At 41.1% G+C, this 24,431-nt stretch overlaps 2 protein-coding genes across 2 annotated transcripts in view; both read left to right on the top strand.

Annotated features, from left to right (window-relative positions):
- MGEA5 (meningioma expressed antigen 5 (hyaluronidase)) overlaps positions 1-22,286 on the top strand; it is a 22,584-nt gene extending 298 nt beyond the window's left edge. The window contains exons 2-16 of the mRNA XM_017804026.1: positions 3,625-3,676; positions 3,999-4,096; positions 5,295-5,425; positions 6,100-6,271; positions 7,252-7,350; positions 7,508-7,792; positions 8,350-8,508; positions 9,751-10,361; positions 10,751-10,925; positions 14,456-14,541; positions 15,410-15,514; positions 17,110-17,195; positions 18,102-18,294; positions 19,097-19,256; positions 20,007-22,286. Coding sequence (XP_017659515.1) covers positions 3,625-3,676; positions 3,999-4,096; positions 5,295-5,425; positions 6,100-6,271; positions 7,252-7,350; positions 7,508-7,792; positions 8,350-8,508; positions 9,751-10,361; positions 10,751-10,925; positions 14,456-14,541; positions 15,410-15,514; positions 17,110-17,195; positions 18,102-18,294; positions 19,097-19,256; positions 20,007-20,143 — 2,549 coding nt within the window. The 3' untranslated portion in view covers positions 20,144-22,286. The remainder of the gene's footprint in view (positions 1-3,624; positions 3,677-3,998; positions 4,097-5,294; positions 5,426-6,099; positions 6,272-7,251; positions 7,351-7,507; positions 7,793-8,349; positions 8,509-9,750; positions 10,362-10,750; positions 10,926-14,455; positions 14,542-15,409; positions 15,515-17,109; positions 17,196-18,101; positions 18,295-19,096; positions 19,257-20,006) is intronic.
- Positions 22,287-24,129: 1,843 nt separating this feature from the next.
- NPM3 (nucleophosmin/nucleoplasmin 3) overlaps positions 24,130-24,431 on the top strand; it is a 4,356-nt gene continuing 4,054 nt past the window's right edge. The window contains exon 1 of the mRNA XM_017804027.1: positions 24,130-24,207. Within this exon, the coding sequence (XP_017659516.1) occupies positions 24,165-24,207 (43 nt within the window). The 5' untranslated portion in view covers positions 24,130-24,164. The remainder of the gene's footprint in view (positions 24,208-24,431) is intronic.

Here is a 24,431-nt window from a genome sequence, read left to right as displayed (position 1 = left end):
CCCCGGGGGGGGGGGGGGGGGGGGGGGGGGGGGGGGGGGGGGGGGTTCGGTATCCGCGGGAGACCGGGGATGGGCTGGTCCCAGCTGGCGCTGCCGTCCTCGTCTCCTCCCCCGCCCGGAGGAGCCCGCTCGGCGGGGAGGTGCCGCGCCGTTCTTGGCCGGGACTCCGCCAGAGCGGGGAGGAGCCGCAGCTCCCGGGCGGGGCTTCTGCCCCCGGGGCTTGGACTGGAGCGGGGAGCGCCCTTCGACGGCAGCTATGCGGCGGGGCGAGCGCAGGCCCGGCTCCCAAGCGCGCCCATGATTCCTCAGAGAGGCTGAGGCAGTGCTGTGTCTCGCCTGCTGGTACGTGAGTAAAGGAGGTAGAACCGAGAGAGAGAGAGCAGAGCTACCGCGCGATTATCCCGGCTGTACGTGCTCTTTCTGCGCGCCAGAAGCTCAGATTCAGTTTCCTGAGTAGGGAATATGTGATTCCACATGCATGTGCTCTGTAATTAATATTAAATGCCCCTTGTTCTCCAAAGTGTTCTAGCTTATCATTTTAATTCGGCTGTGGGACAGTCCTCTGTCTTTTGACATAGTTGGCATCATTGAAAGGTTTAAATTGTTGCTGAAGCTGCAGAATAAAGTAACTTTTTTTGCATTTCTCACTAGTGACAGAATTTGTCTGCATTTCTGGCAGGTCGGTTAAGGTAGGTGGTTGAAAGCCAGCAAGAAAAATGGTTTATTCCCAGCATAATAGTTGATTTGAAATCGTTCTGATTCCTGTGATCTGTTACTATTTTTGTACCTATAATGACTTTCCAGTAGAAGAACAAAGTGATTAACAGATGAAATGGAGAGGGAAACAGGCAGTTCATCAAACTCAGTATCTGCATTGTTTTACAGAATGTCTTTTGTTTATATCTTAAAAAGAAAAGACTGTTTGGCTTCTGCAAATGTCTCTGTGTGAGGTGCATTAGGCCCAGTTAAATCTTTATTTTTTAGCATCTACTAGGGCTTAGATACAGTCAGCATGGAGAAAGATCTCTTTACTTTGTTAATAGCTTAAAATTCTGTGAAGATAGAGGCTAAATTGAAAGCTTTGGAGACAGATATCAGTGAAGAGAAACACGGATTGTAACAGCATGTTTTCTCATATTCCTGCTGATACATGTGGACCATGGATCACCTGTTCATCCAGGTTTATATTGGAACTACTGAGTATACCATAATCATTTTTCTGGTGGTGCTAGTTATGTGGTTGGTCACCTCTGCATATATTTTGTTGCAGGTGTTCTTGAGCTTACTATGCATAAAACAAAGCAAGAAAATGGCCTCTGCCCAATGAAGCCATCAAACAGTGGTTAGGAGTTACCAGTCTAACGATAATAAGTGTACAGGAAAAAAAGGCATAGGGGAGTGTTTAAAAAAAAAAAAGGCAGGCAAACAAAAAACCACCACCGACAGAAAAACAAACCTGTGGTGAATGAGGTTAATGGTAGTGAGTGAAAACATCTGTCTCGTTAGTGACTCAGGGAATTATAAGGTTAAGAGTAAAACAGCAATTAACTTCAGAAGTATAGGTAAATACTTAAAACATAGGGCAGTGGTTAACACAGACTGGAGGGATGGTGAGATTAAAGCAGTGAGGTGGAGAATTTGGATCTTTTGTAGAAAAGGCAGAGGAGAATTGGCCAAATACTGGTTGTACCCTCTGAGAATGTGAAGAGTTTGTGACAGATATCAAATTCACTGTTTTGCAGAGTAATAAGATCTAAGATTACTGATTGCAAAGCTTTCATGCTCTGCCTCTAGGATGTCCTGGCTTTTAGTGATGGAGAATGTGGTAACTGGGACGAGGTATTTGGCATGATCTGTTGACTATGTATCAACCTGACACACAGTCCTGATGGAGTAATACAAAACCAGGTCGATTTTCAGTTGGACAGAAAGATCCAAGAGTCATCACCAGCTGGTGACAGTAGTAACCTAAGAAATGTGGAGACAGATGGAAAAGTATCACTTCAGATTAACCTGTTCTCTTCAGCCTTATTTAATTAGTTTTTGTTAGCTGAATTTCCTTTTGTTATAGTAGGCTCTGCTCTGCTTCAGGCTTGTGGGTCTGAAAGAGAAGTGTATGTAAAGCGAAACTGTTCTGAGTGAGTTATGAGACGTAGGTGGTATTCATTGGGTCCCACATGTTTTTGTTCCTTTTGTGGGTTCTTGAGCTTCTTCAGGGCAGCATCAGTCAAAATGAGTAAGCTGTGGTGAGAATGAGAAATTCATTCTGGGTTAAATAGACCTGGAGGTTTTCAGGCCTCACAACCACTCTCTTGTTGTTCCCCTGTTTAACTCCTCTGTTTGCCACTGGGCAGTTGTGAGGAGCAGTAGTTGCTCAGCTTTGCCACGTTGTGGTGCCAGGCAGTCTGAGATTGCTCTTTGACAGACTAATTCTTGAGCCTGCTTTAAGCTGCTTAAAAGAGCATTGCACACTTAACATGTAATTGAGATACCTGTTAATATGTAGAAAATGCTTCGGTTGCATCAGTTGGGAGTTTAGAAAGGTGATAGGAGCATGTTTTTGGCCTCAGTGAGACCAAAAAAGTATTTACAGATTTAGAGCATTGAGTAGCTCTGGAAATGAAGATACTGTCTGCCTTTTGAACTGGTGTTCTGTGGGAACTTGTGAGCTTTGTGTATTAGGAACATCATTCACCATGGAGTGGCCATGCTGTTTGAAAATAAGAGCTTATTAAATTTCATGTTATTTTAGTCTCTGGTCTTTGCAAGGGCTGCCAAGCTGAAGCTTTGTTTTCAAGTGCCCACTTGTGGTTGAACTGTTTGCACATGGGTCTAAGTGAATTGGCTTAAGAGTGCATTGAGGGTGCTTTTTTAATTGTTTCTAGAATGGGAGGATTAGATTTAAAACCAGAAGCAATTACAATTTCTATGGAATTCCAAGACTTTCAGTACAATCTGTTCTAAAATCACTTGTGTAGAGGCTTTTATATATGATTATTCACAGACATAGTATTAGCTTGTAAAATGTGGGAACTTTCAAGTAAGATACCAGCTTGCAAGTTAATTTTGACAAGGAGCCTATAAACTGAATAAAAGGAATGAAATCCTAAGCATTTTGTTGAGTCACTTGCACATATTTTTTTTTTTAATTACACAGCATCTCCCCCACTATGTGTTTATATACTCTGTGTATATAAATCCTAATCTGTGCCAGCAGTTAAGCATTTTCGAGATACTAAATATTTTCAAATGTCTTCAGTATTCACCTTACAATTAAATCTATTTTGTAGGTGTCTGGAGTGATAGTTTAATTAGGTTATGATTGTTCGGTCTGCTGCTATAATAATGCTGACTTGACTTGTCAAGGGCATATGCTCAGGAACACAGGTTGTATTCTGAAAACTAATTGCTTCAGTGGCCAAAACTATGAGACCTTAGATCATAAGAAATGAAACAAGTTATAATTGCATTTTAAATTTAGATCAGTTTAGGTTATTACACTTCCCTAATGCTAACTAATTTTTTTTTCCTTTCTGCTTTGGGAAGCTTTTTGATGAATGTAGCAGAAGAGTTTCATGGAGCAGGCATAATCTAACTGGATAATTTTAATCTTGTTTCCCATAGGATTTTATGGAAGACCTTGGGTGATGGAGCAGAGGAAAGAACTTTTTAGAAGGCAAGTCATGCTTCCCCTTACTGCAGCACATTCCATCGCAATGAAATCATAATCTTCCACTTAAGCCTGGAAAGAATTATTGTTCTAACCTAGAGAAACTTTTTGCCTAATATCTGTATTCTTAGGGACTCATATTCACCTTTTTATCTTGCACGAACCGAATTTGTCCACTATAATCTGTGGTTAAAGTTATTGTGACTTAACAGTATAACACAGTGTTCAATGAAGAAAAAAATTAGATCAAGTAAAAGAATAAGATGAAGTGAAACTTAGAATTCCTGAATTTGTAGGCTATTTGAAGGCTTTTTTCCTATGTTTGTAGACTTCAGAAGTGGGGACTGAATACATACCTGTATGCTCCAAAGGATGACTACAAGCACAGGATGTTTTGGCGAGAAATGTACTCTGTGGAGGAAGCAGGTAATTGCCTTTATTTCTCCTCTGTGTTTTCTATAAAGAGACTTTAGAATTAATTGGTTATTGCTATGTATACTTATGTGTGTATAATCACAGTAGCCATTCCCAAAAATGACTGGAGACCTCTTTCTTAATAGTCTGCAGGTGTATTTTTTGCAGCTTTGGACCAAGCACGGATTTACTTTTAACTATAACTGCAGATGATGTCTGAAATTGCTTTAAGGCTTTGTCTTACAAGATTTACTTTTTTTTCAAGGGAAATTATTCCTCTGGCTCTTGAACATCTGCACCATATTTGACGTAGAAATTTATTTGCTTCAGAAAAGAGAAAAAAGATTGAGCAAATAGCATGTCCCTTTGTGTGATTCATTAAGCCCTTGTCTCAATGAAGAAAGTACCTATTAGAAAAACAACTCTTGACTAGTTACTTAGAACATAAGACCTGTTCATGCTGATGTGAGGCTTTTTATCCAGCTCTGGCATTTTTGGGATCTTTGGTGTTTTATTAGACTGAGGGGATTGTAGTTTTCCTTGGGTGAGGGGAAAAATTATACTCTTGAAATTAAATAATCCTTCTTGGAGGCCACTTTGAATCAGTGCAGAAATATAATCTAAAGGTTACTGCAAGGTAATTGCCAATAGCAGCAAAGATTGTTAAATATTCTAAAAATAATTCTTATTATTCATTGTATGGAAGATGAAATTTCAAGTTTGCTTCTTAAAGCAACTACTTGTGCACAGTGGTGTTAAAACCCATGTTTTCCATGTGCCCTAAGTTTCAGTGATATGAGTGGTACATGAACCCCTGTCACAGGGTGATACTTCTGCACTGAATCGTCTGTTAGTATGTGTGGGGAAAGTGAGTAATAATTCTAGAACTGTTGGTGTGCATACTGTGGAAACAGACTGTATCTGTATTTGTCTCAAGGTACTGAGATAAAGAGAATTTTAAAAATATTTATAAAACTTTAACATGGAAAATAAGAATACAAGGACAGTTGTTGCATTCCTTTTGGCATAATTTCTGAGAACTCTTGCAAATAATTTGGTGCTCCTTGCTGTGTTAATTTAAAGAAATTCCAGCAATTTTTTTAAAATTCTGATAGAAGAGGCTTCTGAACTTTGTAATTTACTTAAAATGATGCCCAAGAATTTTTTTTAATTGTTGAGTCCCTCTACAATATTTCAATTTGATTTCCAGAGCAGCTAATGACTCTGATATCAGCTGCACGGGAACACGAAATAGAGTTCATCTATGCAATTTCACCTGGACTTGACATCACTTTCTCCAATCCTAAAGAGGTGTCCACATTGAAACGTAAGCTGGACCAGGTAAGTGTGACACAAACAGCACAGTTGCAGCACTGCTTGGTTTGGAAACTCCAATACCTTGCTTACTCTTGCAGCTTTTCAGCACGTTCTTGAACCTTTTCAGGACTAGTGTTACTTTTGGTGCCTCTGAACAATTCCGATGGGTGTGTTTGGGTTGCATTGCAGAAGTGGTCAGCGATCACCTAGATTTTTAAAAAAGTCTCATCTTGTATGGAATTCTGAAGGCTATTTTTGTCTTCAGAGTATTCTGGAATCTTGAAGCCAGGATGCACTGCTAAAGCAAGAACTCTTGCCCGCAACAAACGCCTTTGCAGGCAGACCTGACATGCACGTCTTCTTTGTTCTCTTAATTGACTCCTCTCCTTTGTCCAAGAGCTATTACAGAATTAGCTTTTTTCCCAGCTGTCTCTTCTGCGAGATCAGCTTTGGGTTGTTAAAACTGGAACAGATTGCAGGTCTTTAGAGGTCTAATCTTTGAGAGAAGCAGAGCTATGGGCCAGAGATAGGCATTCATTGTGAATAGAAACCAAAGTCTGTCTTGCCTCCACCACCTTCTCCGTTCCTATAGCTTTCTCTTTAAGATTAAAATTAGATTTAAAAATTTTAGTTTGATTTAAAAAGAAAATGAAAATAATTTAACAAATTAAACCTTTTGCTCTTGTCTCTTGTATTAGGTTTCCCAGTTTGGCTGCAGATCTTTTGCACTGCTGTTTGATGATATCGATCATAACATGTGTGCAGCAGACAAAGAAGTTTTCAGTTCTTTTGCTCATGCTCAAGTCTCGATCACAAATGAAATTTATCAATATCTAGGAGAACCAGACACATTCCTTTTCTGTCCTACAGGTAAAATGAGAAGAATCATTTGGTTCAGCCTCAGTCTTATTGGTTGGAAAGCTGGTTTAGCATTTAATAACTGCCTTAAGGAGTATTTTGGGGTTGATTGAAGAAATTGAGTTATAAAGAAAGGTTCGGTTATTCAAATATATGCAAAGTTTTTGCCAAATCTACACAGCTATGAAAGGCTTAATGCCAAGCAAAGAAGGCAGCTTGATAGAATGGTTAAGGGAAGTTTTTTGGGTTTTTTTTACTTAAACCAAAATCTTTTTGCCTCTTGAATTGGCTGGCTGTTAGTTTCTTAGAATTTTCTTAAAGTAGAGGTACAGTCTGTGCTCACTGCTGTCACTGGTTCCTACTTTTAATAAGATTACCCACTTCAGTAGTCACTGACTTGTTTATTTATTAAAAAATAAGATGACTTGCACTTGGGTCCAGTCATTGCTTTTTGAATTGCAAACTTCCTCTAATACCTTTGAGGTACTGGGGAGAAAATTACTATGTTCAGAAGTGTGGATGGTTGCAAGGAAGATTCAATTCAGTAGCAATGTTGTTATTGCTAATTAGTTTATCCCCTTACACTGTAGTAGTTTGGTCCTGTTGCAGACCTTCAGTTTAACTTTAAAGAGATATGTGTTCCAGTGTTAATATTTTTAGATATTTGCATTTCATAATCAGTCTCAGGGTTTTCCAGTTCTCTTGCATATTGTCTGCTGTAACCTGGCCTTCTGTTTATGGACTTTATTAGTTTTTTTATAATTTTGACATTTGAGCAGTTTTAAATAAATTCTGTACCTTTTGTTTCTGGTCTTTATGTGGAGTATCATTCATAATGTCTTTTTTATTTATACTTAAGACTTTTAGGCCTTACCTGATTAATTTTATGGATGTTTCTCATTCCTTCCCTCAATGTGTTTGTGGGACAGTTGGGTATGTTGTCACACATGTGCATCCTTCTAACAACAGTGACATTCTCTTTTCCTGTGCAGAGTACTGTGGAACTTTCTGTTATCCAAATGTTGCCCAATCACCTTATTTACGGACTGTAGGAGAAAAGCTGCTCCCTGGCATTGAGGTGTTATGGACAGGTAAAAATTGTTTGGTTTGGTGGCTTCTTTCTTTTAATTCACTGTTGTTGTTAAAAAATTTTCTCATAAGTATTTAATAAAATAAACTTTCCAGCTACTTGGGGATTGAATCTTCGAGTAGATGCAAAGCCCGCTGATTATCCTGTTTCCCTCTTAGGTCCAAAAGTTGTATCCAAAGACATTCCAGTAGAGTCCATAGAAGAAGTTTCTAAGATCATCAGGAGAGCACCAGTTATCTGGGATAACATTCATGCTAATGATTATGATCAAAAGAGGCTTTTCCTTGGGCCTTACAAGGGTCGGTCAACTGAGCTCATCCCTCGACTAAAGGGAGTTCTGACCAATCCAAACTGTGAATTTGAAGCCAATTATGTTGCCATTCACACACTTGCGACCTGGTACAAGTCTAACATGAATGGAGTGAGAAAAGATGTGGTGATGAGTAAGTATGCATAAATGTTTGCTGGATCTGTGCTTAACCATATGAATCATACTGGCTTTTGGTGTTTTTAATGATTCTATCCTTTCTTCACCAACTTTTTCTTCTTATGATCACCTAGCCTTTTCTGTCCCTTAAGTAAATGTCAGTTGCCTGAAAGGTAATGAGCATTGAGCTTGCTTTATTGACTTCCTGGCACATATCTGTAGCACATATTATCAGAGAATTTCTTAACCTTGAGAGGTATGTATGGTTGTATAATTAACACTCTCAGCAAGGAGTTTTAATGCCCAAATTTGATGTGCGTCCATGGATATGATGTCATTGGAATAGAAGCAGTTCAGATCAAAAGAAACCTTGAATGCCAGAGTGTCTGGTTTCTGCACACTGTTTCTGTGTCAATGTTGACGGTCACCATAATTTTCCATTTTGGCTAATACTTTGTGCTTCTTTGCGAAGAAGGCCTGTCAGAGTTATTGAATGCCTTGTCTAACACAACTTTTTTATTTTTATTATTTTAAATTAAACTTGCATGGTAACTTTTTAAAATTTGTCTCTAGCTGATACTGAAGACAGTACCGTTTCAATCCAGATTAAGTTGGAAAACGAGGGGAGCGATGAAGATATTGAAACGGATGTTCTGTACAGCCCACAAATGGCCCTGAAATTGGCCTTAACAGAATGGTTGCAGGAATTTGGGGTACCTCAGCAATACAGTAGTGAGTATGATTTGGTATCATTCTGGGGTCGATAAAAAAATGGGGTTAGATGTTCAGTACTTGCATTTAAATTAAAAATGTTTTATAGATCCAGGAAATTCACATACTTTTCAGCTGGAAATATTTTCTACCTCAGTAATTGGGAAAACCTTAATAAAAAAGTAAGAATGCTTGATGTTCAGTGCCTGTAGCGCTCTGACTGATCAACAGAAGCAACCTTGGTGCATGATCCCTTGGCACTTCTGATGAAAGGCAGGAAAGAGTCTGGATCTTGCTAGTCCTGCTTGTTACTACACTTCCATGAAACCTGAGAGAATAGGAAGTATAGTGGTTTTTTTGGAGTTGGTGTTAAATTATTATCAACACTAGTTCTGGTCCTGAAGAGTTCATGTTTTTCCAGTTGTTTTAAGATAGTTCTATTTTTCTGCGTTTCTGTCTACAGAAACCAGCTGGGTTCCTTCCAGCATTGTACACCTTTCTTGTAGCAATGGGAGCTTGGGACCTGAGGTAAAATCTGTTTTTCTCAAATGTGGGTTTCAGCTGGTCAGAGTGGAATGGAAGAGCCTGTCTCCCAACTCTGCCCTAGGGCATTTATCCTTTTCAACTGCTGTAGAGTTTTTGTGTCTTTCTAAAACTCAATTGCAGCAGAAACATTGGCTGAGGAATAGTAATTAAGATATCATCTTCCTCCATTTTCACAGAACAGTTTAAGTTGGAAGGGACTCTTGAAATCTAATCTTGAGATATATCTTGAGTCTAACCACCTTGCTCAAGCAGGGTGAGTTAGAACAGGTTGTTCAAGACTGTGTCCAGTCAGGTTTGGAATTTGGTTTTCCCTACGTTAAAAACATTTTTAAAACATTTAAGCATAGTCCTTTTATTTTGAAGTGTTCTTTATATCCAAAGGCAACTTTAACAAGTCAGTTGATGCAGAGGGAAAAGTAGTGACTTTAAGAGCTTTTTATTCTGGTGGCATAGTCAGAAATGCTGCTGGTAGTGCATAAATAAAATATTAATTAATTTTCCTATCTTTGCTTACCAGTTATGTGCAAGGGAAACTTGCAAAAACCAAAACTAGTAGTTAGAATTACAGTGACAGAAGTGAACAGGCAAAATACCAACAGGAAGCTGCGCTGATTGGATGCTGCAGTAATAAAATCACCTGTGATTTGTAGAAGTTGCCGATTTGAATGTTAGTTGACAGATATTGAGAACTCTAAACTTATTTCTTCTTATTCTCAGGTAGGCAAGTGGCCCACAGCGGTGCTAAAACCTCTGTAGGGGATGTAGGGCCACTGGTGGCACCGTCCTCTTTAAATGCAGCAACGGTGGTTACCACGGTGTACCAAGAACCCATCATGAGTCAGGGCGCAGCGCTGAGCAGCGAGTCACCGGCCTTGGTCAAGGAGGAGGAGAAGAAGCAATCTGATGAGGAACCAATGGACATGGTGGTGGAAAAACAAGATGACTCAGACAAGAATGCTAACCAGATACTGACAGATATTGCCGAAGCCAAGATGGCAGAGGAGCTGAAGCCAATGGATACGGATAAGGAGAGTATAGTTGAGTCAAAGTCTCCAGAGATGTCTATGCAGGAAGACTCTGGTAGTGACATTGCACCTATGCAGACTGATGAGCAAATTAACAAAGAACATTTTGTGCCTGGGCCGAATGAAAAGCCTCTTTACACAGTAGAACCAGTGACTTTAGAGGACTTGCAGCTTCTTGCTGACTTGTTTTACCTTCCTTATGAACATGGGCCCAAAGGCGCACAGATGCTGAGGGAATTCCAGTGGCTCAGAGCAAATAGCAGTGTTGTCAGTGTTAATTGCAAAGGAAAGGATGCTGAAAAAGTAAGTGTGAATCCTGTTTCTGTCCTTCTAAATGAAAATCTTGAGCAATTTTATTTGTTGTCTGTAATAGAGACTGATGTTCTAATTCCTAGGACCTGAAGGGTAGTGTATAACCAACCACAGGTCACAGTAATTTTCATTCCTCCAGTGGAATCTACTGTTTTAAGCCTGTAGTGCCATGTTGCTGTGAAGGCAGTCTGGTGTCTGCATTTGGCCAATGTTCCCTGTACTGGCCTCATTTTAACAGCCATAGAGGATATCTGTGAGTCACAGATGGTGTGGTAGTCAATGCTAGTAAAATGAAGTAATGAATTATATAGTCTCCTCCATATTTAGAGTACCATTCCTCCCTAGAAGCCTGTGTTTGATCCTGTGGATCTTTTTCATAGATAGAAGAATGGCGTAACCGAGCAGCCAAGTTTGAAGAGATGTGCAGCTTGGTGATGGGGATGTTCACTCGCCTCTCCAATTGTGCCAACAGGACAATCCTTTATGACATGTACTCCTACGTCTGGGATATCAAGAGTATTATGTCAATGGTGAAATCTTTTGTGCAGTGGTTAGGTAGGTGCATTGGGAGCCATTATAATCCCAGACAGCATATTTTTTATGTGTGTTTTTAATTAGCCCACGGGGAAAACTGAAGTATTAGGCAAATGTGCTTTCTTGGATGGGGGTCTGGTTTGACCCTGTTTTAAAGGTTTTCCTGTCTTGCTATTTGAAGCAATGCTTGCAGTGAGTTTGCTTTACTATTATAAGTGAAGTCTGCTGGATGGTTAAGATTGGAGACCTTGATTTTCTTCTTGGGCTAATGAAACTTGAATCTCATCTGACACGTAAGTGTTGACTTTAACTTACTCTTGACTGAATGCACACTGGACTATGCCATTAACTCCTTGGATACCCCCCTGTATGATTGGAAATGACACTACGAAATGTGACCACATCAGCCATCTGCTGTTTGCTCTGTCTTGATAACATTATTGCTGTCTTCAACAGACCTTTGTGGGCTTGGCCATGAGGAAGCTGATCCTCCCAGCCCTGTGCGCATGCGAGCTTTAGCATAAGGCTATTCTGGTGCAAAATAAGTTCTTTTAAACACTTTCCAAATTACTGATTTTTTTTTTAATTTTTTTTTTTTAGTAATGGGTGGAAATTGTGGAGCTCTCTAGACAGATTTAGTCTGAGACTTAAAATGATCTTGAAACAGATTTTCCTTTTCTTTTTTCTTTCCTTTTTTTTTTTTTTTTATGTGTGGCTCTTTCTTGTTTGTTTGTTTTGGTTTTTTTCCTGAAAGATTTTTGGGGGATCCTAAGTTGGCAGATAGCACCAGCATGGCCTGGGTAATTCTAGTGACCTCATTTCACTTTCAGGTTTCAATACAACTGTAAGGAATATGCTGTGGAGTTTCTTGACATACACAGCAGACAGCAAAGCTGATGGTCTTAAGTCACACTTTCTGTAACTGTCACAAACCTCACAGTGGTTGACCATTACACAACCTTGGTCTAGTCCTAGTGTTTGGATTGTCTTTAAATTATATTCTTAAACACTGGCAGGTGTAAGCAGGGACAGAGAAGACCTGTTAAATCATCAAGTCAGTCCACGCCCAACAACATACTGTGTTTTGTGCTTATTAAATATCTGATCCCAATATGTATAGTTGAAAAAGAAGAAGTTAAGAAGAGAGCTTTTAAGACTACCTTCTGCAAAGTACAGAGAAGAAGACTAGCGTGGGTGGAGAACTCAGCAGCATTGTAGTATGTTAACATTTCTCTAACAACCTCATGCTGTTTAAAAACTTTAGTTTGTGAATTTTAAGTGTAACACAACTCCCCCAACTTTACTATTCTTGCTGTATGTTGACCTTTAGCTAGACAGAACGCTCTCTTCTTGATAGCTTAATCAGCTTAAAACTCCAGGCCAAAGCTCTATAAAGAGAACAGTGATTCTTGTAATCTCTGAATGTTTAGGACCCAAGTTAAGACTGCATTTCAGAAGTATCAGACTACCTACTGATTTCATCTGAAGTTGTCTTCAGTTTTCAATGTCCATGTAAAGTTGGGTTCAAGTCTCTAAATGGATCAAATATTTGGAATAGTTCGCAGTAGAAACCACCTCTAATACAAGCTCTGTTAACTTTGGCACTGTTCTGTTCCAGTACTCACACTATTATTAGATAGTTGAAAAATTCAGGATTTTTCACATGTACAGATTAATACTCTTATGCTAGCAGTGCTTCTGTGAGAGAGGCCATTTTTGTCTTCAGCTTATGTTTTTATCACTAATGTAAATACATACAGAGCAAAGGTCTGTGATAAAATAGGTCATTATATAAAGTCAAGTACACTACAAATAGAAACAAGTTAGTTTTCACAACGGTGTGCTCAATGGTCCACTGGATGTTCACTTTCTTCACCACTCCTCTCAAGTCCAGCTAGCATTCAGTCCCTTAAATTAGTGTGGCTGTACAGTACTATGGATTACTAATGACTTCTATTGTCTTCTTCCCCATTGTGTACAGATGGGAGAATCCTCAGCACAAGTTTCTACTGCTATTGGATGGACAGCGCCAGATGTTCACAGCGCGTCGTCATTAATTAATTAAAATGGAAAGGTTTTGTCTGTGAGGCAGCTCAGATAGATTAGATGTGCAACAGGCATGAACTGAAGTCACATTTGCGCAGCGACTAAGGCATTAACTATGTTTTTCATTTATACAGCTCTTCATTCACGCAGCTCTTTACTGTAATAATGGGAAGTGCTAGTTAAGTTGTAGTCTCAAAGGAGAGACAAATATTGTCTTCCAAGTTATTGACTAAATCTCTTTGTGAAGGATATTTTCTTATGTGAGAATTCTAAAATGTGGGAGTAAACCAAATTTGAATTCTGGTGCTTGGATTGTTTCTGAAATTTACCATACTTAGGGTAGTTTTTATTTAACCTATTTTCCTAAGCTCTCATAAATGTCAAACTTGGCACACTTTGGGACTCTCTGACTAGCACAACATACTTGTGTGTACTGATCTGAGACTGTTACTTGAACAGGAGGTAGATTGCTGTCCACAAAAGGAAAAGAGTGTTTGCGCTGCTCATCTTGTCAGAAAACTAGGCGGGTAATTGAGATCTCCAGATACCACTTGCTTTTCTTCTGTCTCCAGAGTTGTCATTTGTGTTAGCTGGTGAAGGCTGCAGTGCTGTGCTGGCGGAACAATGTTAAAATTCAAACAGCCAATGGAAAATCCTTTTCTAAAGCAAGCGCAAACTAAAGCTGAGCACTGCAGTGGGCCTCCTGTGGCTGGTTGAGCAGCAAGGTCCCTGGTGCGTCCGATACGCTTGTGGAGGTAAAAAATCAAGATACTAAAAAGCAAAGCTAGTAGTGGCCTACAGAGTGTACTAGTTAAATTGTGAGTTTATTCCAGTTAACACTACTTAGCTTTTTGACATGCCAGCAGCACTGTGACAATACGGCCTGGATTATATAAATATGCATAGTCTCTTGCAAGAGTGCGGTTTCATACAACTGTCCTGGCTGCCTGAACTGTTCCAGACTGTTTGCATATGTTGCCAGTCCTAGTTTTCTGACAAGATTAGAAACAATAAGTACTAAAATGTGACTTCAGAAAGATCCGTTTTTTTTTTTCAAGGGGCTGTGATAATGGCATTTGTTTGATCTAAAATTTATGGTAGTAGCTATTGAGCCACATAGCTTCCAAGATGCCATCTTTTCATAGATTAAATAAATGCACAAACATGCAAAAAAAAAAAAAAGGTACAAAACATCTGGAAAGTTTACACAGTTGTGCATGGCACCATTCTTGTGCCTCCTGGTCTAGAATGAAGTGTATAACTGAATCGCCTCACCTGTTCTTAGAGCTGGCTGTTATAGGTAACCAAAAATTTGAAATACTGCAGCCAGTGCGCAAGCACAAAATCTTTGTAAGTCATACATTATTACAGCCCTCCCCCAAGCCCCGGTTTCTAGCTCAGTTAGAGAGCTTTTTTCACAAGTGTATGTTAGCTTTTTGGACATGTAAGACACCCAGGAAATCCCCCTTCTCGTAACATTCTCCGCTTGGATCTGATCTCAACAGGGTGTCGTAGTCAATCTTCAGCACAGTTCTTAAGTGGAGACCAAGAACCCTGGGCCTTTAGAGGTGGTCTAGCAGGAGAGTTCCAGGTATCAATATGACTTCACAACTGAATGACATTTTCTTTGTTTTATGAGAAACCTTTTGTTGCACATCAGAGGTCTGGAAGGATTGGTCTGCCGAAGGCTTTCTGGTCCAAAGCCCATTAGCCTTACAGCTTGGTTTAAAATAATTTTCCTCCCCTTTCTACAGTAATTTCTCAAGGAGATGCTGCCTGTCCCACGCGCATGCGAAGCGCAGCGGCTTTAGTTGTACATTTCACATTGTTTCTTTGCAGGTCGCACAGCATTTTTATCTGCGCCCGCAATTGCACAATGCGCGCATGCTTGTCTGCCGATGGGAATTCCATGAGCAAAAAGGGATAGTCATCCAAATTTTGGTTCCTCTGTAAATAATGCTGTAATGCGCTTTGTTGCGAGGAATTCAATTGGCAAATATTCTTGAATCGCTGTTTATACCATGTTCAGATTTGTTCATGGATTTTTCTGGCGCTATACTTTTCCCCCCTCACAGGTGCTCTGCGCGCAGCAAATTGAATCAGCGCATTGCTTTTGGGATAAAGCGTCTCCTCTGGCCAGTTAACCCTCTTCAGACCAAACCTTTCCTCCTGACATTCTATGTTCTTATACAGAGACAGTGTAGATATGATTGGTAAAAAGTATTTTAAAGCAGTTAAGATTAACAGACTCTTAATGTGCTGTTTCAATTGCATATTTTAGAACACCAATTGGATATTTTCTATTCAAATAAGGTCTTTGCATTTGTAAAGCATACCAACCCCACCTTCTTCTGGGGTGCCTGCAAGTAGCAATTGTTAATTTGGGAGTCTGCAGTGCACACCCAAGAGTGATGGGTTTTGTTGTTCATACAATCATATTAAGTATTTTGTTTTCACAGCGCTTGCTGCCTATTGATGGAGCAAATGACCTCTTTTTTCAACCACCTCCATTAACACCCACTTCCAAAGTGTACACCATACGACCCTACTTTCCTAAAGATGAGGTAACTGCTTTTGATGCTTGTCATTGCTGTTGGTAGTGATGCACTTCCTTTTGTGGCAACAGAGGTTACTGCTGAGTCCCTTCTTCCCCTAATGAAGCAGATGTCCTGATATCTTGCGTGAGGCACAAATGCAAGCTCGCAGGAAAACTAAGTGACTTGCCTGTGGTTCAGCAACATGCTGTGCAACAGTCAGTGTACACCCACATCCTGATTCCCAGCCTCTCACCTCCCCACCTTTTTAAATCTGTGAGTGCCTTCCCTACTTATGAGGGGCAAGTGAAATTTTTTCACGGCTTGTAGAGGAATTCTTGCAGCAGGGAGACATGCAGTGGATTAAACTTAGAGGATGGGTATGTATACCTGTTCACTCAGTAATTATTGTGGCACTTGCTGGTACTCACAGAGCTGTATAGGCAGAATGTTGATACTGTTAACTCAAAATTGAGCTGCAAAATGTGATCATGGTTCAGCTGTTCTTACAATTTTAGGTACAGTTGTAAACGTTTTGGTCTGATTTTGAAAGAATTGTTGTCAAATCTTCTTTGGAGTGTTTGATACTTTAAAATCAGGAATTTTTTTATTACTCGTTATTGATTAACGCTTTTTTCCTTTTCTTGTTCTTTTTTTTCTGAACAAATCTGTAGTGTAGTTTCATTGGCTTAACAAAGAGAATACCTGAAACTGATGTATCAACCAATAGTTAGCTAACACTCTTTATGGATGCAATTTATACAATGTCAGGATTAATGCAGCTTGAACTCTTGCATTTGTAGGTACATTGAGATGAAACATGAGTATTTAGGTTATTTGCAGTAGTTCAAATGAGTCCTGACTTTGAAGCCAGTCAGGCAGGGCTGGCACATGAAGACTCTTTTACCTGCCACTTTTAGGGTAGCTCTGTCCTGTGCTGTTCTCAGGAGCAGTGAAGCAGCCTTTTCCATACCTTAGTGCAGGACTGTACCTAAACTGATTTGTTCCTTTGTAGACAATGGAATTGATATTTCTAAGCCACCTTAGCAATTGGAGATGCAGCTAAGCATGCAGTCATAAACAATATTTCTTCTGAGGAGTTACTTTTTAATGAAAGGGCAGAGAAGTGTCAAATGAAAAGCCTTTTTGTTAAAAAAAAAAAAAGGAGGATGTGTAAAGTTTCTTATTTAAAGTGTGACTGATACAAGTTTACTCGGAGATTCTGCTGAAAGTCTTTTAACATGCAGGGTGTGTCTGTCCTTCCCCGGGGTCATATTGCTGTGCTGGGACATTGGAGGTTTTGTAAAGGAACTCTGTATCAAGGGTGTTGATCTTTACCCTCTGGATTAATCTTGTGCTGTTACAACTGCAGGAGGTTGACCTCCAGCCTTTCCTTCCCAGCCATTCAACTTAACCACAATGTTTTGAAGGCAACTTTTGAGTTATTTTCGGGGAGGAGGTGGGGGGGAAGATAGATCCTTTCTCATAGATGGATACTTTTGATCTGTGTTGACTTAAAGGTCTCTCAGTACTAGGTTACAATGTGGCTGTTAATGACAAAGCTCTGAAACGGAGTTGTTAGCTTTTGAATGTGATTGATGAGTTGAAATCTTCTCTCCTCTTAGGCGTCTGTATATAAGATCTGCAGAGAAATGTATGCTGATGGAGCTGATCAACCCTTCCATAGTTTACCAGATTTAATTGGAGACAAGTACGTATTAGGAACAAATGACCTACAGAGGTGGTTCTGAAGGATAAAGTTCTGACACTGTATTTAATTTGAATTTTTAAAAGTGTGAGTGGGAAGAATGCAAAGAACATGTGATATATATAAAACAAATAAAATTTACCCTCAGGACATTGGGGTTTGGGTTTCTTAAAGATACCATTGACAGTTACGTCTCAGTTCACGCACTGGTCACCTGTTGTGAGGTGCTAGAAAATAGACTTAGCTGAAGCCTCTGCATCATAGTACCTTATTTCAGATATTGTGAAAGTATATCATGGGAATGTCCATAGTCTGTAGTTACCCTCTGGTATTTTTTCCAATCTTTTGTAGTTCTGAAGATAATTGAGGGGTTTTTGAGGACCAGTCTCCCAGCCGAGTACCTCCAGTTTTTCTGAAGTACATGTACAATCTTTTAAAAAGGATAGACAGTGACAGATGACTTTTTTTAAAAAAAAGGCAGTAAATCTGAGCTGTAAAATGAGCTACTTTGAGGATTTTTTTTTTTGTCTTGAGTGTTTAATTTAGACAGAATTTTATAGAGAGTCTGCTCTGAGTGACAGGAAGGCAGTTAAGAAAGGATGTGTAACTGGTATCAAAAAGTACTCAAAGGAGAATGTGGAAGAACAAGGAAGTAATGGCAGCAGAGCAACTGAGGGCAAAAGGATAAGAGCAGTGTATATGGAATTAAATTATGGGATCCTGAGGTGCAGATGTTGCTTGTAGCTGAGTTTTGACAGTCAATTAATGCTTTGTAGGAAGTAATTCCATGAGTGGAGGACTCTGTCACTTCTTTGGTTGACCCTAGAGTCTTCTCCAGCGTACCTGAAGGGCATACTTTATCAAAGTGACCTTCTTTTGACTGAATTTGGACGCTTTTTTTTCCTGCAGGTTAGTAGGAGGTCTGCTCACCCTCAGCCTGGACTACTGCTTCGTCTTAGAAGATGAGGATGGCATATGTGGCTATGCTTTGGGGACAGTTGACGTGACTCCCTTCATTAAAAAATGTAAAATGTCTTGGATCCCTTTCATGCAAGAAAAATATACGAAACCAAATAGTGACAAGGAGCTGTCTGAGGCAGAGGTTGGTATAACTCATGAGATCAGAACTGTTTGCTGAAGTCTTTCCTTTCTAAAGTGGGTCTTTTTGTCTTGCATTTTGAGCTCACAATGAAGTTCAGTTTTTGTACCTTTCTGAAGACTTTGACCATGGTATCTGATGTATTAGAAGATAACAGTAAAATTGTTCATTGCCCATGGTATCTGATGTATTAGAAGATAACAGTAAAATTGTTCATTGCCAGTCAGATATAGCTGTGTTTTCTAATAGACCCATGAGGTGTACTTCAGTAGTAATCAGTGCAGTAAATATAAGGCAACTTAATCTAGAGAAAATTACATTTTGAAAATAAAGGATTGCTTCTGATCTGTTCCACTACTAAATGCAGTATTAGTTTCTCCATGCTACAGGTAGGGCACTGGTAGTCACATCAGTTTAAGTTTGGAAAACAAATTCAAGAGCGCTTGCTTTTGGTGTGAAAATCTGTGACTGCCTGTGGAAAAATAAAAGAAACAAAAAGGAATGTCTGTGCGCAAACTGTTGGTTATGGGTTGGCTGGTATTTTTTTCACTTGAAGTGTGGGTCACTGAGAAAGAGCTTTGCATGCCTCCTTTGACACTTTGAGAAGCTTTTCTAACCTGACTTTTTGTCTGGAGTACAGACAGCAGTTGAGCAGGTAAAGAACTAAGTGGCCATCAGAGGTGTAGGCAGGAAAGCCTGCTGCTTTGGAGGTATGCTCCATGAGCAAAGCAGTCTCCTTGATAAAGATGAATGAAAATTAAAAGCTGAATAATGAGTAAATACCTGTTTTCCATACTCCTTTCAGAAAATAATGCTGAGCTTCCATGAAGAACAAGAGGTATTGCCAGAATCGTTCCTTGCCAACTTCCCATCATTGATAAAGATTGATATCCACAAAAAAGTGACCGATCCAAGTGTGGCCAAAAGTATGATGGCCTGCCTGCTCTCTTCTCTAAAGGCTAATGGTAGGTTTCTTGCACTCACAATTCCTTGTTTCCTAACTACATGTCAGTTCTAGGATGCAAGGCAAACTTGGGAGAGTTATGTGAACATACTGTATTTGCATGTCAGCCTGAGATGTTTGAATCCTGCCATAGCTGACACTAGATTTGGGTAAATAATTACAAAAGCATTCAGATAGCTGACTTTTGCTGCTGTCTTGGTGAAAGGTAGCTTTTCACTTCAGTCATTACCCTGCAAATTAGAAAATAGGCAGAACTGAGGGAGCAATTTGGCGACGAGAGCATGCATTTTTACATCTTGAACAGGGCACAAACGTTTATATTTTCCCTGCTGGCATTGGTAATGATGCTTTTTTTCACACGCAGCAGTGTGCACTGGTGGGTAATTACCAAACCCTTCAGTGTGGGAAGTGCTTGGCTGCCTGCCTTACTGCACACCCGGCATTCACAGTTCCTTTGCGCCGCTTTGCGCCTCTTGTAATGCTGTATTTTGGAACCAGTGCTGGCGTTTCAGGGTGTTTGTATGTGCAATGCAAGGTGTGCAGAGAGTTTGTTCAGACTGATGTCTGCAGTGCACAGTCCCTTTAGGGGATGGTCAGCTATGTTGGCATAGATCTGCACTCTTAGCCACTATGCTCCATGGATCACTCATTTAAATGTTAAAACAGATGGGAACTCTAGTAATATTTGATGTCTGTGCTTTTTACAGCAACTCTTCTCCTACAGCGTTTTGTTTCTTTCTTCCTTCTTCAGGCTCCCGTGGGGCTTTTTGTGAAGTGAGACCAGATGATAAAAGAATCCTGGAATTTTACAGCAAGCTGGGTTGTTTTGAAATTGCTAAAATGGAAGGATTTCCAAAGGATGTTGTTATCCTTGGAAGAAGCCTGTGACGTGCTTGACAGCGAACTGTTCCAGTACTGTAGACCCATAACAGCTGGGCAGGTAGTGGTGGGGATCTTCATATGGTCTAGCTGCACAAAGCCAGCAATAAGCCAGCTTGGTAGAAAGGGCTGTGCGAAAATCACCCATCACACATTCAGACTGTAATTTGTTGGAAGGGGATAATGCTGCTGAAAACACTGTTTTAACAAAGAGAAACCTTGTCCTCTCCTGGTCCTGTGTGAAGTGCCAAGGAATCTTGCATGGGCTATAGCTCCTTGGAGGAATCCCTCTCAATCGGTGCTGTGGTTGACTACAGTTCTCTGCATTCATGTGTCAACAGAAAAGTGGTCTCTGGCAGAAGTACCTATAAAGATGTGGGTTTTTTTCTCTGTCATAGAGCAGGATGTGCAACTGGAAGTTGCAGAAATGAGAGGGATTGCTTGTGTCAATCAGCAATTTTAAAGATAAGTAGTTACAGTTCTATTTTTTACTACCTTTGCGCTTGTTGATAAAGCAATGACACCTTGTCACTTCTAATGACCATTGGTTCAAGCTTTGTGTTTTGTTAGGGACAAATGTGCAGTGGTCTGTGGCAGAAGTCACTTAATGACAAACTTGTAAATTTCAGTGTATATAAACTTAGCTGTATGCTGACTAACTTTTTGTTTACCAGTTTTTGTAACTTTTTCTTTTGAAAAGTGAAATGGTATAGGTCCAAGATGGCACTTTTGAATAACCTAAAACCACAATCGAGAACAAGTCTGTCCTCAGCACTGACCTTTCTTATTGTGCCTCATATCCAGGGCTAGGAACTGACCATCTTGGGAAAGGGGAGCAGATCCCAACCAACCCTTCCTTCAGATAGCAGTTTGTCGCTACTTGAGTGTATCATTCTCCTGGGACTGAAACAGCAATTCACAGGGTGCTCTGCTGAACCTGTTAATTTTGGTAATGTTCACAAGGGATTGTGGATGAAAGATGGTGAGAGGGAGAGAGCTGGCCCACAACTGGGATTTGTCCTTGAAACACTCACCATGTTTCAAAGCCTGTTCATACTAGTTTGATTAAATCAGGGTCTTCAAGTCCTGCACATTTGTATCAAATAACTTTTCTACAAGAAATGCCACAATAAGCACATTTTTACACATTATTTAAATGGTTATCTACTTTTAAATGTTCCAGAAGTTTAATGTTTTTACCCAGGGTGGACATACTTGGTTATGGGATGGAACCCGTGTAGTATGGGACCCGGTAGTCAGGTAGTTGCATCATTTATGAAAATGGTATTTCACAGAAGTCCCAGTGTCCCAGACAGGTGATTGGCCAGTGGTATGCACCTTGCAGTACCTTGCTTTCACCTGCTGCCATCAGCCGTCTATATCTTCTGTTAAAATTTTCCTGGGTTTTTTTCAGTGGTGCACAAAGGAAATTCAGTTCCTCTTAAAAGCCTCCAGCTGCATAGAAGTTGTTATGCAACCTGTAATGAATGGCATTAAGACTGCAGTGATGCTGTCTGTGACCTGTAAGGAGATGCTGCATTTGGCCTTCTGGTGCAGTCACGTGCAGGATGTCTCTTTTTTTTTTTTTTTTTTCCTTTGCAGAATGTGAATGATTTTTAATGCGGTAGTGAAGTATTTAAGTTGAAACAAGGTCATTTCATTTTTAGAGAGAGGTACGGGGTTGTGCTGTGGGATTTCATGTAAGTCAGAGCTGAATGCCACTAGTTTTTATACAGCTTTGAGTGCATGTTGAGTAGCTGATACCTTGATTTACCAGATGGGAGAATTTTGTTTCTTCATGGATACCAGAGTCAACTTATTTTATCTGGATGCATAACATTACAGTATAGGATGCTTGTGGCCTTATTTCTTGGCTTTTAAGGAGTTGCCACATTTTCTCTTCCTATGAATTTGTTATTATTATAGAAGTTAATTGTCTAAGCCTATGGAATGTCAGGCCAATACCATCATTCTAGAATTGTAAAGTGATATGTTGACATATCTTTCATGGTTATGAATTTTCATTAAGGTTGGAATGCCACTTTCATTAATCTGTTTTAGATCAACAGTATCTGTAGCAGAAGACCTGTAAAACTGTATTTGAAGACCATGCGAGAAATAGAATAAAAATTGAGAAGTGAATGTAAATAAATGTGTGGGGTTTGTGTGAGGTTCCAGAACCAGACATGGTTCAGCAACATATGTTACATCACGCCATAAGTGCTTGATGCCCGTGGAATCAGATGTCAGTCTTGTCTCTGGTTTTGGTGGCAGCAGTGTGTTGTCTGCTAGACATTCACTGTGTTGATGCCTGTCAGAAGCAGGTATTCTGTGACCCTTTGGGGGTCTCACTCTGAAGAGTTTTGGAGTGGCAGTGCCTTTCTTGTTGGCCTGTCTGTGAGTTATGCCTGTTGAACTTTACCCGTTGTGTAAAAAAAACCCAGTTCTTTCACAGGTGATCACCAGTGCCTGGCAAAGCCAAGATGAGCTGTGTTGCTGGAGGATTCCTTCACCCTCTCAGACAATGGTTTTTTCCTTGCTGGCTCCTCAGTGTAGAGGTTGCTGAAACCCCAGTGAGCTGCTAGCACAGACAAGGTGTGAGATGAAGTAACTTGGGCGTTACACTGTGTGCAGTGGGCAAACATCATAGTTCCACAGTCTGGCCAGAGTTGTACATCCACAAAGTTTAACTTGGGAAGCTAAACACTGAGATAGCTAAAGCAAGTCACTTCCTGCTTAGAATGGCAGTGAAGCAAAGGGATGGGCCACGGGTATGCAAAGCAGGTTTTTCCTAAAGTCACTTAGCAAGAGTTCATCCACCTGCTGTACAAGTGCACTGATGGTGCAGTTCAGAAGCTGTTTAGTGTGGAGAACAGGATAACACACAAACTATGCAAGGAAGTTAGTTTTCTCCTGGCCCAGTAAATGTTCCACCTAAAAATGATAGTTTTTCTTCACCAAATTGTAATGTGTTACATATAGGCAACTTTGTTTTCTTGAAGCCTGTTTCATGAAGTTAGGACAGAGTTGCCTCTCTACAGTACATCTCGGCGTGGGAGACAAATTTGGGCTCTGATGTTGCACCAGACTCTTTTCCTTTAAGGGAGCATAATGCACAAATGGATGCTCCTGCCTCCCATTGCTCCAGGGTGGTGGCTGCAGACGGGTCATGTAGGGTCAGGTGGCTGTGGAGAGCAGCTGCTGAGAAGCACATGGGTGTGCTTGTGTAACCATTACTGAGCGAGTGCTTGCCTCTTTCTGGGACCAGGTTCCACTTTTCAAACCTCTTCAGTCATGTTTTTCTTGAACCCAGTCCAGCTGGAGCAGAGCAAGTGGTGGGCTGGCAGAGGTCTCTGCGGTGGGAGCAGAGCCAGGTTCTGTCCCAGAACGCAGTGTGAGCTCATCATTAGCGAAGTTTGTTTCAATTTAACTGCTCCCCTCCACCCCTGCAGCACCAACCAGGCTACTTCTCTTTCTGGTTTGAAAGGCCAGTCCGGCCCTCTGCTCCCTGCCACAGCTTTTGAAATAGGATTTTGCCTTCTGTGCTCAAGGGCTCTGGTGCCACAGTCTTCAGTGTCAGATCATGCTGCTGTCGCCCCTGCTTAAAGGCATAGAGGTGAGCAGGTCCCTCTCTCTGTGCCCCTGCCTGAGTTCTTGTCACTCTCCTGTCCACCGCTACCTCTCTTTATGCCTTCAGCCTCCTGACTCTGTGCGTGCCCTATATCTTCTCCCGAGCACTGGGAAGGCTCGTAATGCGGGCCGGGAGAAGGGCGGTAGGTGGGCAGCCGGTAGTAAGGGCTATTTTTCCGGGAAGGCGTTTCCACAGCTGGCCGTGGCATCGGTAAATGTCGAAGGCCCAGGATGGGCGGGAGATGCCCGAGCTGAAGGATGCGGAGCGATGCTGCAGGGCCTTTTGGTTTGGGCACGGGGGCGGGCACGGGGCGGGGCGGCTCGACTCGGCTCGGCTCGGCTCGGCTCGGCACTGCGCGGCCCGCCCCGCGCCCAGACCCGCTCCCAGCGCCGCCGCCTCATGGAGCCGCACGGTCCCGCCTGCCCCGGCAGCGTCCTCTTCGGTGAGCGGCACCGGGGGCCGGGAGGGCAGTGGGAACAGGGCGAGGGGGAGAAGAGACACACGTGGGGGGGATCGTAGATGGTAGGGGAGGTGAGACACGGCGCGGGGTAATAAACCATGGGCAGGAGTTGGGGGGGGACGGCAAGAGAGGCGTGGGTGGGTAAGAGAACTGGGGGCAGGAAAGACACGTTGGAACAATGAACGGGGGGGGGGGGGGGGGGGGGG

The sequence above is a fragment of the Lepidothrix coronata genome, unplaced genomic scaffold (assembly GCF_001604755.1).
Source record: "Lepidothrix coronata isolate B3197 unplaced genomic scaffold, Lepidothrix_coronata-1.0 Scaffold8, whole genome shotgun sequence".
NCBI lineage: Eukaryota > Metazoa > Chordata > Aves > Passeriformes > Pipridae > Lepidothrix > Lepidothrix coronata.
Note: the sequence above shows the minus strand (reverse complement) of the source record. Positions and strands in the feature narration are given on the sequence as shown.